Source organism: Falco rusticolus, chromosome 1 (assembly GCF_015220075.1).
Source record: "Falco rusticolus isolate bFalRus1 chromosome 1, bFalRus1.pri, whole genome shotgun sequence".
NCBI classification, from domain to species: Eukaryota; Metazoa; Chordata; class Aves; order Falconiformes; family Falconidae; genus Falco; species Falco rusticolus.
Window position 1 is genome coordinate 26488959 of NC_051187.1, and position 17636 is coordinate 26506594.

Here is a 17636-nt window from a genome sequence, read left to right on the forward strand (position 1 = left end):
CATATACATAGTTAAAAGTTCAACGATTCCACCCTCCATAACTCCTGGGTGAATACCATCTGATCCTGGTGACTGATAATGTTAATTTTGTCTATCTACATCACCATCTCATCTCCAGACATTTCAGCCTGAGACAGATGAAAACACAAAAAGAATTGCATTCATTTTTCTGCTATGAGTTTAGCTGCCCCAAGTGCCTCTTTTAGAATTCAGTTTTGTATAGGTCCTACAGGTTGTCAGGCAAGTTTTCTGCTTCTGATGTGACTGAAGAGAATCTATTTTTCAGGTTTTTATCAATTTCAGGTTATTTCTCTTTTTCCTCTTTTCATGATGTTTTCACATATTTTTAGCTTGTTTTTCTCACTTTACCCACTTTTTTTTCCTTTTCAGGATGCTTTCGTATACTGTCTTACCCTTATGTTTAGGTAGGCTGATATGATTTTATCATTTTTTGAGTATTTCTTGAGAGGTACATTTGATCTTAATTCCTACCATAGTGTCCTTAAATACCTTCACGCCACCTGCAAGGATATAATTCTCAGTTGCCCTCTCAGCTCCTTTTTGACAACCTTATCCAATTTCAGATAATTCCTCTTTCTGCATTAAAACAGAACTACGGATGATTTTTCAGTCTCTCTCTCAACATCTTTGCAGGAACAACATGCATTATTGTCACTGTCACAGAGCATCCTTTCAGAAGCAGGATTTTGAAGGAGGTTCTGGAAAAACCCAAGGCCAGCACTGCTTCTCACCCTCTGGGCTCCCTGCCTAGCAGCTCCCTGAAGTGCAGTGGATGTAGTTGAAGTGCCCCATAACTGCTGCATTTCCCGCGCCTTGATCTCCATCAGAGGTTCCTGGCCAGTCGAAGGCTCTGTGACATCATGTGAACACAAGATGTTCCACTCAGGTGTCTTCAGCAAAGAAAGCTATGGCTGGTTTTCTTGGGGAGGGCTCAGCAGGGACCTGTTCACAGGCATTCCCCAGTCTTTGTTTTATGGAGAAAGCAACCATAAAGGAGGCAGTCAGCGACGGGGCATGAAGGCATCAGCCGGCACCAACTCAGGCCTCAACTAGGTGCAGCTGTCAGAAATGGCACACTGTGATTTCCCAACCAAGAGCCTACACAAATCATTTTGATGGTCCTTTTCAACACACGGCTTACAGGAGCTGCATGTTGTACAAGTACACGGGGCTCGTCCATCACTCAAATCAGGCATCTGCATCTCTCATGGAGGTATGTATTTTTTACAAGCTGACAAATAACAGCTTTTGGTACAGCCACCTTCCTTCCGCTTGAGAGAGAAACGGAGATCAGAGGTACTCTGAAGGAGCAAATGGAAAGACCAGATGACCATAGAGAAGCATGAAGGAGAGGAAAGTGCTGGACGCAAATGATGCCAGGCCACAGCCTAAACCATTTTGTGCACTGGCAGTGATCAAGAAGAACATGTACAGAAAAATAATAAGAATAAACATTGTTCTGAACAAAAAGGAAGATGTAAGTGATAAAAGAAAGAAACATCAGAGAGTAGATGAGTAGAAAAAAAAAACCAACAGTTGAGTGGAACTATATAACCTGGGGCATCTTACACTTGTATGAATGAGACCAGATGAAATAGAGGGTAACAGGGAGGACAGAGACATTTTTGTGGCCCTAGGGAAATGTCTGGACAGAAGTCTCTGGCAGTGACACTCAGGGACATACCTGCACCCACAGCATGGCTGGGAATGAGGACTGCCATTCAGGACATTTACAGAATGAATGAATAACTGAGGTCCAGCTGACAAGTGGAAGGGGGAGAACTCCTGCTCATCTCTTCAGGACCTTAGTGAGGTTCCACTTACTTTGGAATACAACTGTCTTAGTAAATAAAAGTTGTTAAGATAATTTTGGAAGTAACATGGTCCAAGACTGAAGCAATAACAGATATACATGTCAGCTCTCTTAGTATAAAACAGAGTCAACGTAGGGTTTATGAAGTTGTATTTCTACACTGGGTGGTCGTCTAACGAGGCTAACTTGGTAAGCATTAACCTGTGATTCAAACTGACACCCAGGAGGTGACAGGAGTTGCCACGATGCACTCTTTCTTATTTGACTTTCACATCCTCAGAGATGTTGCCTATATTTAAACAATCTGAAAGCAACATTTTTGTGCAGGACCCTGCATAAAATTCAACTAAGGAAAGAACCAGTGTTCTCCATTCACTACCTAGACCTCCTCAAGTCGCCGCTTCTGCTCTACCACGAGGCAATTGCCCTAAACCCTTTTTCAGACAGTGTCTTCACCGCACCTGCTCTGCTCCATTATTGGGCTTTTGGGCCTTTGTAAAGAAAACCGCCACACATCTGTAACAGGACTGGAATGCTATCCATTTTTTATACCTGGATCCAATTCAATCCCAATGTCTCTCTCTCCCAAGTTTCTGCAGCGCGTGTCCTTTCTGCGGCGATGCACCAGCAGTCTTGAGCAAATCCACCTAGCTGAACAAAGACCCCTTGGAACAACAGCTGCTGAAGTGCTTTAGATGTAGGAAGTGTAAATTCTTTTCTTTCATGTGATTTTGAACTAGAATTCACATACCTTTTGTCAAAACAATAGCAAATTTAATCCCCAAACTGCTTCACTTATGTTTGAAATTAACACATCATAACTGAACTTGGTAAAAAGCTTGTAATTTGTTTCATAGAGTTTATAGCCAAAGGAATTAATTCAGCTACCTAGTCACAATTTTTGTATATGGCAATCCATTCCTGCCACTGTCCTGATACGGAGCACAGTAATACACATTAGATTAACCTACTCGATCACTGGAGACCACATTACTGAGATGGAGAACAAAGAGGAGATCAAAGGCCACTAATGCCCTTAACTATCCCCTTTAGGGTTAGGGAAGTGACGAGGTGAGAACACATCCGTTGATCTAGGCAGATGATTCATGTCTCAAGCTGCAGAGGAAGAGGCTACACACCCAAAATTTCAGGTAATTTGGATGGGGTGGCTGCAGGGGGGAAGAGAACCTTCCACTGAGCTGGTGATCTGCACAAGAGTAACCCATAAAACATAGGCATATTCAAAACAATACTCTCTCTGCTACCTCTGAGCACTGACCTATATGTTCCAGTGCCTTGTTCTGAGGGAAGGCCAGTCCCTGATGCTCCTAGAAAAATGGTGAAAAGGTCCAGAGACAGCTCTTGGCCACCTCCCGCCTGACCCGTGCTGGCAGCAATCCCGAAGCTCCGAAGCATGAGATGTGATTATGATTCCTTAATGCAGACTGAAAGTGTTATGGGCAAATGAAAGGCAGTACAACGCTTCCTGTTCTTTACAGGCGGTGAAATAAGGGGAAAATAAAGAGATATTAAAAATAAATAAATAAATACACTCACAGAACTTGAAGCCAGAAGAGACCACCACAATCATCCATGCAACTTATGCCTACTTCATACCCTGTCCTCCTGTATACATCTAATCTCAAGCCCTAGAATGGAAGGAAGCCCATGAGGCTGATAAAATACGAATATGAATTGCTTGAGTGTGGTATATACCCCTATACTGAGCTTTAGCTTACAACTCCGCTTTGTTTACAAACCAAAATTTCATATATTTGACTCTTGGTAACCCTTGCAACACAGATTTTTATGATACTGAACACACAGACCTGAAGATCAAACCACACTGCCCATTCTCCACTGCACTGATATGTTACATTGCTTCCTTTTAGGTTAAAACTTGCTTGTTTTCAGACTAAGTAAGACTTTTGGGGAAAGTCCGCAGAAAGCTTTTAGGCATGTTTGAGAGCTCTATGCATGGAAAAACACAGAGATAGAATACACAAAACTGCACGACAGGTTTTGTCCAAAACAAAGTCTAATACAATAGTTCTCTTCAATCACACAAAGATTGTGGTGTTCGTATCACTGACGATTCTGTAAGTTTTCATCTAAAGAGAATGAATTCACGTGCCATTCAGACCAGGTTTCCATAATTTGTATGAAATGCCTACCAAACCTTTCCTTTTATTATTTTTTCTTTTATTTATATATATAAATAATATTAAATATTATTCCTTTCATTGCCTTTAGCAAAAAGTGATTTCTCTAACGGTCCAGATCCATTTCAACCACAAATCCAGCCTGGCTACCACCAAGAGGAATGACTGAGGCCCGTTTCCCTTCTGTAATCTCACCCCTTTGCCAGCTTATCTTTGGGAAATGTCCACTTGCTCCTTGGATATATTCCAGAACCGCTGTGCATGGCCAGAAGTCCCTTGCTGACTGTCACTTGCTCCAGCCCTGTTGATTTCACCTTCTGACCATGTATCTTTGCTCTGCTGCTGTTGCGTTTGTTTCTCTTGTTCGTGCCTGCCCCAGGTAATTACTTGGGCCTCCAAATCCATGACCTTTTTAGTACTGAAAAGCCTCAATTCAGGATGGATCTACGCCTACGCGTGCCATAAATAATTCTGCCAGGACAATGACCAGCACCAGATGGTGCACTGGAAGTCCTCTGAACTCCTTAAACAGAGAGCAGTTTACCGCCACGTTTTCTGGATCAGGAAAGGAGAAGACACACCAAACAAAGCTCCAACACCTCTGCACCTGCTCAGGAGGGGGGTGGAAATTCAGATACACCCTCTAAGCTCAGCTTTTTCCAGCAGCTAACTCTAGCTGAGTCTCCCTACTCTGCATCTGTATTTCAATGGCTCACCTTTCAGACACACTTAAATCCTATACAAACACTAATATCACACTAACCTACACTGTAGGTTATACTATATACTATATCAATCCTACACTAATACTATATGACATATTTTTAAAAGATCTCTTTAGCCCAAATAGTTTCCTGAACACCAGTGTATTTGCATTAGGTTACTACTGTCTTTTTGATTCACTGTTTCGTATGCTTCCCAAGGCTGCTTTTACTTTCCTGAGCAGTATCTGTCACACCTAAAGATATTTTTTTCAAGCTGTAAGAGCCATTTGTCCCACTGTTTCACTTTAGCACAATTTCCCATTCCAAAGGTTCATATCAGAGTTCCACTTTTTGGTACTTAGGCAACAAATTTTATTATGTCGATCCAAATGGCTCAATTATTGCTGTTTTTTGAGTCAGTTCTTGCACATTACTTAACACTAAGTCAAGAACATCTCTCTGTGTACTCTAGTACTAGCTGTTCCAAGAGGCAGAAATTGCTGCTTTGAACCTACTCTTACTGTGCTATCTGACCAGTTTATTCACAGGTAATTTAAGTCCCCATTATCATTTGGTTAGACTTTCCCACTTCTTTGATCTCTGTCAACATTATGCACTCAACATCCTTTTGTTGATCCAGGAGCTAATAGTATAGAAGACTACTAACAGATTTACTTTCTTATGGGTTGGGAGTGTAACCCTCCATAAGCAGTTGAGTAGGTGATTATAATTCTCCAGTAGCACTATGCATTGCAACACTGGAAACACTCTGCATTTCCAGGATGATCATGTTGGGTTCCTTGTAGCAACTTCAACGGCTAATTACCATTGCTGTTACAAACGCACACTGGGCTTCTTTTCTGAATATATCTGTCTGATTTTCAGTGTCTGAATCGTACACAACACCTTAAAAGTGATGACTGAGAAACCTCCTCTAATTCTCACTCATTCCATCCTAAATAGAAGATTGACTTTAAAAATAATGGGGTTTAAGTAATTTATTACTGGCGGGGGGGGGGGACACGGACAGACCGATGGACACACACAAAAGAGGCCAACCCTTGCTTTTGGCATTCAGAGCCTTTAGGGAGCTTGTTTGGTGTTCTCAAGGTTTTTTTGTGCAGTCTTCACTTAAAGCAATGTGCTCAGTGGGTAACTGAAAGTTGACTTTCTTCAGCAATCACGTAGCTCCATAACTGCTAAGATTATACAGAAATGAAACAGTATTGTGAGACTTGCGATAACATAATGCATGTTGGGAAAACTGATTATATACTTTTGCCTGCTATATAAGACAACTGTTCCACTGTTCTGCGTATCTATTGTGTATTTTCTACATGTGGGCATGTAAGGTGATTGGTGATCGATGATTTCTTTGCCTTCTCTATAGTAAATACACTAGTTGGAGTGTATTCATCTCTCTTTAAATATTATCGTTTGGGACTTTTCCCAAACTTTTAACATTATTTCCAAAATACTAGCCCCAGAACTAGAGACTGTAATGATCCCAGCCACACTGCACACCCCAACGGTGTCACCCTTTTCCCTATCTCAAATAGATATGAATGCTCAGTTTTAATTATACAGGCTTGTATATACACCTTACTTAAAAAACCCTTCAAGTACTGAACTATTTCCCAAATAAAAAGGGCTTTCTCTTCCACAATTAGATTTGCATGTGAATTCTGTTGTAATTCTATATGGAAAAAACTTAAATCTCCTCCTCTCAGGTCTCCACAATGGCTCTCTCTTTTTCTCTCCAAGATGTTCCTTATTTTCCCATCTATCGTCAACCCAACATCTTCAGCTCTCTCCAGTATCAAGTGGAGACTGAGGCACAGGCAAGAAGCCAGGATTTATTCCTCAAAAATCAGCTAAGACAACAGCCAAAAATGAAAACTGCATTATCAATCACGTTCAGGGGAACTGGTCTGCAGCCAGCTATGGGAATTGCCATTTGGAGGGCATGTTGAATCCCCAGCTGCTCATGGATCACCTGGTACCGGTCAGATCCAACTCTGGGCTTTCCATCCTACCCGTCTAAAAGGTTTGGTTCTTCCATCTTTAACACGGGGCCATTTGCTGGCTTCCCTGGGACTCTTTTTCAGAAGTAGCCCAGGCTACTGCAGTAAGCTCAGGAGAGATCTAAACCTCCAGGCATCTGGAAACTGCAAACGACTTGTCCTGTGTTAAGCAATAGTTAATGCTTAGAGTATGTGCTACCTGAACAAGCTTGAGCTCTGAACAAGCTCGAAGACGACTTCTGTAAGAAGTCTAAGGTGTTGGGTTTTTGACCTATAAAGTCTTAAGTGGCTCTGCCTACTTGAGAAATTCCTCTCCCTTTGCATCATACTGCACCGTGCGGAGTGCCAGAGGTAACACTGTCTGCGTTCTGCTGAACAGGGTGGATGGCAGGCGCGTCCCCAGCAGCTGCCTGGTGTCTCCCTGCTCACGCTCCACGGATCACTGACCTGCAAAACTGAAAATCCGGGCATTTCCCAGAAGAACCAGTCACAGGGGCACGGGGTGTGAGGAGAAATTCGACACTGGGGTTATTTTATTATAGATAAAGAAGATATTTTTAAAGTTAGCTTCTAAGAATGCAACACACAGTGATCAAAGTCTGTTTCTGTAGACAATCCCAGAGAATATGGCAGGGAGCAATGAAACCAAGAAAATGTTCTGGTAGAAGTATATTTGGTGAGGCTCCATCACTTACGTGCAGGATTTCCTATATTAAATTAAGAATGTATTTCTAAAAATACATTGTCCAGAACAGTGTGAAGTTAATTATAAGTTGAAGAGAACTTTGCTTGAACATAGGGTAACTCTGCACCACTTATCCTTAAGCAATCTTATTATTCCACTGAACTAAGAGAGCATTGCTCTGAAAATAGGACTGGGCCATCCACTCTTCCAAGCTAAGCTCTGCAGTTTGTGTTCTCCTGCGATGGGCACGAAAGCTGATGGCATCTTACTGGGTCTGACATAAAAATGGTGTAAAAGCTATACTTCTAAACTCCTTAACTGTAAAGATCATAATGTTATGTACCTAAATTACATATAAAGAACCAATTGTGCGGGTATGTGTGAACAGGCTTAAGTTTGTTTAAATAAGTTCCAGTGACATCACAGTTAAGCACATGATCTAACGTTTCTGCAAGATTGGGATGCTGACAACCATATGTAAAATGAAATCTCCCAATAAAGCCCAATTCAGGTGTATGTAGTATCCAACTAACTAAATGAGAACTAAATGTAGTTCCTCCCACTAATTTCTTACTTATGTTGTACCTTAACAGTTACAACGCCATTTTCCATTGTGTCTTTCCAGAGGCAGGAAGCCACTGCAGGATCAGGACCCAAACAATTTCAAATGGCATTCTATATTCCGAGTTTCAATATGCAGTGGCAGCATTAGAAACCACACCGTTAAGAAACACATGAGAGCAGTCACAGGTACACTCGACTACGCTTTCCCAGAGCACGGTACGGGGCACCAGACAAATATCCTGCTGCAAGAGGCACAGCCTGACCCTCCGACCCCCGATCCCAACACTGCCCTCTGAAACCAGACCCAGACGGTTTTCCGCACTGGATTCAGCGGGATATGGCATAGGAACAACCACCTGCGCGCACACAGTGGCGGAATCAAGGCCTGAAAACATATACACTGCAGGTCAGTATCTGTGTACACAGCCCCAACAGATTAGATTAGCATTTCCCCGACCCTCTCCATTTCAAGGATGGTTTTTAAAGGATGGAGTCCATTCGTTAATCTGACCCTATTCTGCGCTTAGTATTCAAAACATCTTGTTTGTGCTGCTGTGACAGCAGGCGACACAAAAATCCCACTTTGTATCACTTCATCTGGCTAAAGACGTCCACGCATCACACAATAGGGGTTATCATCTTCTCATTTCGAAAAGGTCCACACTCGATACTTTGTGCTCAGTTGCGACACCACTGTAGTTTTTGTAAGGAATAAATATTGACTTTCCTGGACATTGCCTCACGACAGAACAGGACCTTGAGTACATTTGCCTAAGATATTTTTTTAGCCTGGTAATATAATTTTATAGCATAGCTTTTGTTCTGAGTAGTTCAAAAGCAGGGTGGAAAAACGGGCTTTACAAATGTCACAGATTGCCCATTTTCATTTTCAGACAATTGACCGTGTTCTAAAGCTGGCTCAACTGTATTTCTTGTCTTACATGACCATACAAAAATTATTACTTTAATTTAGATTTCCAAGCTACAAATGTAATTAAAATTACAACATACCACATTTGGAAAGTGAAGACTAGAAAAAGCCACGCAAAAACTAAGATTTAATATTAATGCAGGCTAGTTTGTAATTTTTTTGTTTTCAAGAACAAAAGCACACGACTGCCAAGCAAATTACCAACAGAAATGGGAGAGTACACACCAGGTCTCAAGAAATTGGGCTCTAAACTTAGCTTGTGCAGGAGATTGGTCTGTTCACTGAATAGCTCAGCTCTGTCTCTCAGCAGCATCTGCACCTCACGGCGAGATGTTCAGATGTTCTCTCCTTAGTAAAGGTCAGAAACCAGCATTAATTTCACTTACAAAAATACATGGTGGTGACACCACAGGCACCACTGTATGGGTAAAACACAATTTTCAGGTACAGGCAACACACAAGGTGAGAACTAGCAGGGTCAGTCATTCTGGTGGGCAAAGCCTGGATGTGTATTTTAGCTGTAACAGAAGCCAAGTAACCCACAGCAGCGTGTGTAAAACCTTCCAGATTTCATAAAAAAAAAAAATAAATCATGTTTTCTGTCAGATGTTTAACATCTCAACATGTGACTCTACACATTCAGCTTTATAACATCAATTAAGATATGCAATAATCTTCATGGAATCGACCGACCACATCCAAAATTCAACATTAACACAACACAGCTACAGATCGCGACCGAACGAAGAGCCAACCATGTGCACCATCCCCTCTCCCCCACCGCAGTCTGCAGGGCTGGGGGGCAGGAACACGAAGCAACAAAACACAGGTGGACAGCTCACACGCAAAACGTCTCGTCGCTTTGGCTATAAATCCACAGCCAGGAAATAAAACCAAACACATTGCGCTGGGAGCTGAAGCAGCAAGGAGGGCAAAGGGGGGGGGGAGGAGCGGGAAGGCAAGGCAGGTGGAGCTGGGTAACACGCAGCTGCTCTTACCTGGAGCAGCTTTCCTTCGGCTGGAGTCACCTCCGCAACGTTTGCAAACTCCCCTTCCAGGACGATCGGCTCCACTTTGAGAGGGATCACCCTGATGATGGCTTTCTGCGTCGCCGACCTCTCCGACTCGACCCCCGCCGCCAGCGCCAGCCCTGTATGGTCCAGTGCTGCCTGCAGCGTCGCCATGAGCAGCCAGGGCCAGAGGACAGCCAGCTGCAGCTGGGGGCCAGCACTCATGCTACCAGCTGCAGCAGCGGGCTCCGGCCACACATACCGCTCAGGAATGCGTCCTCACCCTGCGGTGGGCTCCGGCCGTCGGCAAAGCTCGTCGGCTTGCCCAGCGTGCGGTCCCAGTGGCGGGGAGGCAGGAGAGCGGGGACAGAGCGCCTCGGTCACCGCCAGCACTGCTTACCGCACAACTTCTCCAGTCCTTGCCATCACCATTTCTCTTCCTTGGTGCCACGTGCTCAAAGGCCGCTGGGAGCTCAAAGGCATATTTTAAACAAACAAACAAACAAAAAACAAAAATCCTGAAGTATGAGTCCCTCCTCCAGCAGATAAATCCCAAAAGGTCAGCGGAACAGGTTGTAAGCAAGAAATCAGTTCGGCTCTACAGGAACACTGGGGCACGTTTGGAACGTGTCGGTCCCACAGAGATGAGGCCCAGGGAGATCTCCCCACAGACGTGGTGTCCTCGTGTCTCCTGCCCAAGGGTTAGGGAGATCCACAGGTTCAAAACATCCATCTCAAATACCCTCGAGAGACACCTCACCTTCTCGACAGCACTTCCCACCACGTCAGCTCAAGCTCTTCCCCCTGAATGTTACCTGCAGTTACCGGTGGCTTTCTCAGAAATTATGCTGGAGCTGTTGCTTGAATTTATGGTGAAAAGGAAGTTTGCTTCGGTACTGTTCTCCTCCAAATCAAGTCGATCCCTTCCATCCTGCTCGTGCCAGAAGTGCTTCATTCAAGTCTGAGATCAACTTTAGTCTTCTCCGGGCAATCCACGTTCCGAGTCTGACTCCGGGTGCAGTTCTCGAGAATAACTAATAAAGCATGGAGCTTCTCTTCAGAGTTTCAAGTTCCCAGGAAACGAAAAGGCTCCAAAAGACTTTGGAAGTTTAGCTACCACACCAAACATGTAGCAAGCAAAAAGTTACAGCATCTCTGGTTTCTCTCGCACTTTTTCTGCGCGTGCCCGAGTTCTGGTATGACCGCTTCCACGCGCACATTAAGATCTCGACTGAAGGCCCCACAAAATAAAATATAAAGTTCTGTGGTCTGCCCGAAGGTCCCATGAAATGTGTCGAGGAGCCTTCATAACGGGGAGAACTCAGGCAGAGGCTGTTTTCAACTAAACCTAAAGTTACGGTGATCGCACAGCCATGAGGAGAAAAAATGATTTTAAAAAAATAAAATAATCTGCAAACCTGTTAGGCAGCGCGTGCCTGCTGGAGTCCACAGGGGCCGGGGTGGGTGGAAACTGGGCTGTAAATCCTGGGCCAGAGTTATTTCCTGCAGCTTAAGAAAACTGCGTGGGTCTGGTGATGTCTGGTCGCTGTTTTTAAACCCACACCCCCCCCAGTCGGTATTTCTAATAACAAAGGGTTAAAAGCCAGCAGGCAGTCCCCGCGGTGGCGCGCAGGCAGCAGGCAGGCAGGTGCCAGCGGAGCCCAGAGCCCCCAGCAGCATCAAGGGCAGCACCCACCGCCGCAGGCAGCGCGGCCGAGCAGAGCGGAGTGTCCGCAGCAGCGCGAGCCCCGCGCACCGCCCCCCCGCGGGGCGCCCCCCCTCGCTGCCGCAGCCGCCCCGCAGGAACTGGGACGGGGTGCAAAGGAAGAGCGGCCGCCGGCCTGGGAACTGCTCCGCCGGGCAGCGGCCGCTGGGTGATACACGTGTCAGCGAGAACCGCTGGAACAGGAAGCAGCTGTTTCTTCCAGCTGTGACACACTCACCCCTGGTCATCGAGAACACGGAGAGAACACCGATGCGACACCCGTTGCCGTGCCAAAGCTCCATTTCTTGCAACATCGCTACACGTCTGACAAGGGAAGCCAGCTGGCAGCTGCTGCACATCTGTCACCGCCAGAAAGCACCCCCGCTTCCAAGGGGCGTCCACCAGCAGACGGAGATCTAGGAAGAAAAGGGAACGCTGAGTACACAGCAGGGCTCGGGTATGTTTCCCTCGGCAGCGTACAGAGCAACCGCATTTCTGTCGGGCACTACAAAATACGCTTCCAACGGCAGACTAGAACCTGATCACCTGAGGCCGACCCTGCCTGGGCAGGGGTACAACAGGGCACACACGGGAAACCACATCCCACCCTGCTCCCGGTAACAAGACTATCGGTAAAAACATCTTTATTACAGAAGGTGCTACTTATTTAAAATACCTTATTACAAAACATCTTATTACAAAAGTTATTTTTAAAAAAGTAGTATCTTGTTACAAACCACCTTATTACAGAAGTTACTACTGGTTAAGAAAGATCTTATTACAGAAGCTGTAAGGAAAGGTTTCGCCTCAGTTCATCTTACTGCCCGGTGCTCCCTTAGCACATCCCGGCCACAGCTGGGAGCTACACAAGCCGAGGCGGTCCTGACAGCTTCTCTGCTCCCTTCTCGTGCGTTTTGCTCAGGGCTGGCTCGTATGAACACGCATGAAGCCATTACATGGATGGTTTAGGTGCTCTTCCACATGGATCTCCTGAACACCACAAGTAGAGGATGTGCCCCCTTTATCCTTCAAACAGTATTTTAACATGAACACAAATGTATAGCTATTAAAAACTTAAGATCTGCTATCAACATAAGTACAATCTTCCTCTAAAAGTTTAAAAAATATTTTCAAGACATAATTAGAACAGAGTACTAGAATAATAAATAACTTATCATTACAGATACCATTAGCATCAAAAGGAAATTATTAAACCAGAAGAATTCCCCAGGAACGTAAAAGATCAGCAGCTGTGACATACATACACTTGCTGGTGAAACAGAGAGCTGGTTCAGGAAGGAAGAAGGTTTCCTGGTTAATCACTTAGAAAATTAGCTCATCTTTCCTTTAGCTGCTCTCCTGAAATCTCAGACCCATTCAGACCCAGAATCTTGCGACTTTCCAATGCTTTTGTTTCATACACGATCCCCAGTAAAGGGCCACGGTACGACTGCAAGCAAAGACAGCGAGAGCACCAACCACCACCTATGCCGAGCATACTGTAGCTCCCAACAACGTTAAATAGATAAATAAATAAGTGAAACAGATTCCTAACAGAGCACTAAAACCCATCTGCTTCCCAGTAAGGATGTCTCAAGAAAGTGTTTAAGGGTTCCTGTAAAGTTCAGACTTTCCAAATCTAAAGAATACAAACAGCTAAGGAATTACTTCATATTAATTACTCTGACCACTCGGTGCTTTATAACTTGACAGGTAGAAAATGTAATGAAAGAGGCCTACTGAACAATACCCTACCAAGTTAAAAAGAAAGCAAAAAATAGAGTGGTGTGGGGCTGGTTTTTTTGCTGGTTTTTTGTTGTTTTGTTTGGGGCTTTTTTGTGTGTGGTCTTTGGTGTTTTGTTGGGGTTTGTTTTTTTTTTTTTTAAACACAGCTGAAATGATCCAAAGTGGCTGTTGTGGGCAAAGCTCCACGGCTGCTGGAGTCTGACAGGGGAATCCAGCTGGCAGCTGCTGCACATTTGTCACCCACTTCTCACTCTCTTATTTCATCCTCCAGAAAGCACCCCCGCTTCCGAGGTACATCCACCGGTAGACGGAGATCTAGGAAGAAAAGGGAACACTGAGTACGTATCAGTGCTTGGATATGTTTCCCTTGGCAGCATACAGAGCAATTGCATTTCTATCAGGTACTATAAAATATGCTTTCAATGTCAGACTATAACCTGATCACCTGAGGCCTACTGTTTAAAGAAACAGGAATTCTTCCAATTTTTCAAAAATTTAAATATAAAACCCCAAAGCAGATTATAAGAAAAGTGCTCCCATTCTTCAGTATGTATTATTTAGAAATGCCTTTGCCACCATGGATACCAAAAGCCAAACATTAATTACTATAAGCCCCTGGCAGTATCTACAGAAAGGCCTGACCTGCTTGTGCCATATCCCTTTGTTTACCCAGAAAAGGCACAATTGCCTCAAAGCACACCACAGCCAGCGCCAGGATCCCAGAAAAAAACTCGTGGCGTCACAGAGAGGACAGACAAGAGGCTCCTTTTTTGACAGTTACCTCGATCCACAGCAACACAGAGATACTTCCCACGTATGGCCAGATCTTGCAGGTCAAGAAAGCGAACAAGTACCCCGATAAAGTCACAACAGCGCTACCACTGCAAACATCACCCACAAGAAATTTAACCTCTAAACAAACACATTCACATCTTCCAGCCTCTGTTCGTTCTCTGTACTACAAAGTTCCTGCCCAATAGGCACCACTTTTGCACTTTCTGACACCTGCCTCCTGCCAAAGCAGACTCTGTTGGGAACACATCTTGAAAACGCATAGGGATGGAGAAATGAGGGGGCTTGTAACAATGCACCTCTAAATTATGGCAAGTTAAGACACAGGGTATGACACCCACTCATCCCAAAGAGCAGACTGCCAGGACAGGCAATTTGAAATGCCTTCAATGAATATATAATGACGTCAAGGTAATGGCAACTGAGCTGGAGCAAGCAGCTGCCGCTCGGACTCCCGAGAGCAACTTCGCTTTGGGCTTCACACAGATGTTCAAGAGCTCAGGGCCAGGCCTGTCCCCACATTAACTCTTAACACCTTTGTAGGAAGAGATCTCACTGTGACCGGATAGGAAAACTAAATGAACATTAACAATATTTTTGGCTGGAAGGTGCAGGAAACAGTTCAAGGGAACAGATGACAGCATGGGAGACCTTGCCTGAATGAAGATTTGCCCTTAGCAATTGCACCTAGAAATCTATTTACCTTGGAGGGAATGAGAGAGAACACACAGTGACACAACTGCAGCGGCATGGGAGTGGGTGGTAAATGTCTAGGGCACCTTGCAGCATAAAAAAGAAAAAAAGTCAGAGACAGTCATCAGATTATTTGCAGGACTAGACGACTCACAGAAAATATATGGTCAGCCATCGAGAAAGAAAGTTTTTTTGCTTAATGTCTCAGCATCAGCTTAAATGCTTCAATCCAGAAGTAACAAATTCCCCCTGCTCCATTCTGAGATGCCTATTTCCAGAAAGACGGGCTGCAAACAAAAATTCCTCCCATCAGAATCTGGTCCTTCTCCCGTGCTCTTTTAGAAGAGGAAGCACAAGCCACAGATATTAGGTCCAGTACAGCTGTGCTCACTAGCTGAGTGTGCCTGTGGAGCACAATGCAGAGGAGATGGGGAAGGAGACTCAAAGTATTTACAGAGTTCCTCTCAATCCTTTGTGAAGTCCAAAAGGACTCCTGTTGCAAGTGTGTATGCTGCCAACAAAAGCGGACAGATTTATTTCAAAACTCCCATTTTAACAGACAAGCTCAGCTAGAAAGTAGTGGGAAAAGCAGATGCATCATCAGCACCTTCAAATCTATGTCCTAAGAGCGAGCTTGGGGCTGAAAAAAAGCAGTCCCTGAAAGGTGAACTATTCCTTGCACCTCCGTGTGATAAACACGGCAGGAGCTAGAGCACCATACCCATCGCCTCTCAAGAAAAAGAGTGGGAAGGGAACAGATGACACAGCCCGTAATCATTTGCAATGATGTATCTTAGCGCCGAGTTAAGTTCTGCACCCTTTGTAGCAGACTCTGGCTCCCGGGAGGACTCAGAAGTAGTTGAAGAGGAGGGTTCTTCACCCGCTGTGTAGTTAATCTGCATTAATGACATTAACTTACAAAAACCACAGTGGATGCTAAATGTTTGCACAGCTTCAAAAAGGGACTCTAAAAATCAACTGAAGGTTACTGAGGCCTTTTCTGCTTAATGGTACAGAAATGCCGAAGACACTGTTGGAGACAGGACAATGAACTAGAGACACCTTTCATCTAGATTCTGCTGGGCAGAATGTTCTTAAAACTGGTAAACTAGAATTTAGCTGAGAAGGCTGGTTAAATACATTGGTTTTCCATTTGAAGGAAGCAGATAACCCATCTCAGTGATTTATGGTGCTGCAGAGATGGGCTGGCAGCTATGGAGGGAAACCCTGGGGACGGTGTTTTAGGGAAAGGACGCTTGTCTTTTCTTGCTACAGAACAGCTGTGAAATGCAAAGAAGTCCAGTCCACTCTTTGGAGGGAAGCAATGCCTTCTCCACAAAGGCGGGTTTGATTCTTGGTGCGTTTTTACAGATTAACACCTCGGGTTGGGCTCAGAGCTGCTCCCAGTCACTGAAATGTACCACATTATATTGGCTCTCGCTGTGTGGTATCTAGAACTTGGTGTCACCACGTAACAAAGAAAAGTGATGTTAAAGAAAAGTGACATTAACATAGAAAAAAACAGCCTACTGAAATAGATGGAAGAAGAGCCTTTTTCACAGCAGGGTGCATGTATCAAAGTGCAGGCTCAGAAAACTTGCAAAGGAGTGCCCAAAGGAAAACAGGAAAACAGAGAGGACTCCATCACACTCAGAGGGCAAGTTGCCAAGAAACACCTGGAAATCATCGTGATGCATTTTAGCACAGAGAGATTAAAAAAGAAGTTGTTTCCAAAGTCTCACAGAGGACAGGAGGTGCTGACAGACAAAGGTGTAGTCAGAGCAGCAGAAGTCAGCTCGCACTTGAGCCTGCCTGCTTCAGGCTTACAGCTGACATGCAGCCGACAGGCTATGCCAGCTTGGAGGCTTCTATCACGCACCCAACTGACTTTGGGCTAGCTTGAGCCTGATCACGTTGGGCTCAGGTGTGCTGTCTATCTCTACCCTTAACACGCACACCAAGCCCCAAAGGTACAACAGTGGAGATGCAGACCTGGATGACCGTCACATTTCCCAGAGAGTAGACTATGCCAATCGTTGCTAATTAGCGTTAGCATAACAGTGTTTCATCCCTGTGGAACAATCCCATGGGAATGCTTTCCAACATGTTCCTGTACATAACTTTACAACTGGCACGTTAAGCAAATGTTTTGCTTCAGATATGAAAGCTGAGAAGTTTGCTAGTTATCTGTGATACCAGGAAGTAATTGAACAAGAACTCTCGATTATGTGTTTTAAACAAAAGCTTGTCTTTTTTCAAGGTGGCATCCCACCTTTTTTCTCAGCTTCCTGACAGAAAGACTTTATTCCTTACTTAAATGTTTGAAACTGATGGGCATTATGAGCTGAACTATTAACTAGCATCATGATCTGGAATCTAGAAACCACCCTTTGAAGTGAGCAACAGCTCTTCAAACCCCACCATCGGCTCTTTGATGAACAGCTGTGAGGGAAACAGCTTCTTAGAGACTTGCAGGCTGAACCAAATTCCCCTCTAGAATGGATCCCAAGTACTTTTTGTGTCCTCTTATGTCTCTCTAATCTGTGGGCATTTAGGTTTTCCCTTCAGTTACTAGATTTGTGAAGTTTTTAGCCTCAGATACTCTGCGGCTTGTTTTTCTCATGTGCTTCAGGACACTACCAGACTGGTACAATGTGTTCAGTGATCTGAGACAAAGAGTTCAGACTTCTACACTAGCTTCATCAGTTTGGTGGGTTTTGCCCCTGGAACTTCCATAGTTACCTCATTACTCAGTGTTTCCTTCACAGCACTGTCGCCCTCCAGCG

General features: G+C 44.5%; 2 protein-coding genes across 3 annotated transcripts in view; both read right to left on the reverse strand.

Moving 5' to 3' along the window:
* Positions 1-10156, reverse strand: part of RNF43 (ring finger protein 43) — a 61168-nt gene extending 51012 nt beyond the window's left edge. For both annotated transcript variants that reach the window (XR_005102227.1, XM_037375207.1), the window contains exon 1: positions 9903-10156. Coding sequence is in view for 1 of the 2 variants with exons in the window: in XM_037375207.1 (XP_037231104.1) it covers positions 9903-10139 (237 nt within the window). In the remaining variant the exon portion in view is untranslated. The remainder of the gene's footprint in view (positions 1-9902) is intronic.
* Positions 10157-10180: 24 nt separating this feature from the next.
* Positions 10181-17636, reverse strand: part of HSF5 (heat shock transcription factor 5) — a 31727-nt gene continuing 24271 nt past the window's right edge. Inside the window, exon 7 of the mRNA XM_037401410.1 lies at positions 10181-12035. Within this exon, the coding sequence (XP_037257307.1) occupies positions 11854-12035 (182 nt within the window). The 3' untranslated portion in view covers positions 10181-11853. The remainder of the gene's footprint in view (positions 12036-17636) is intronic.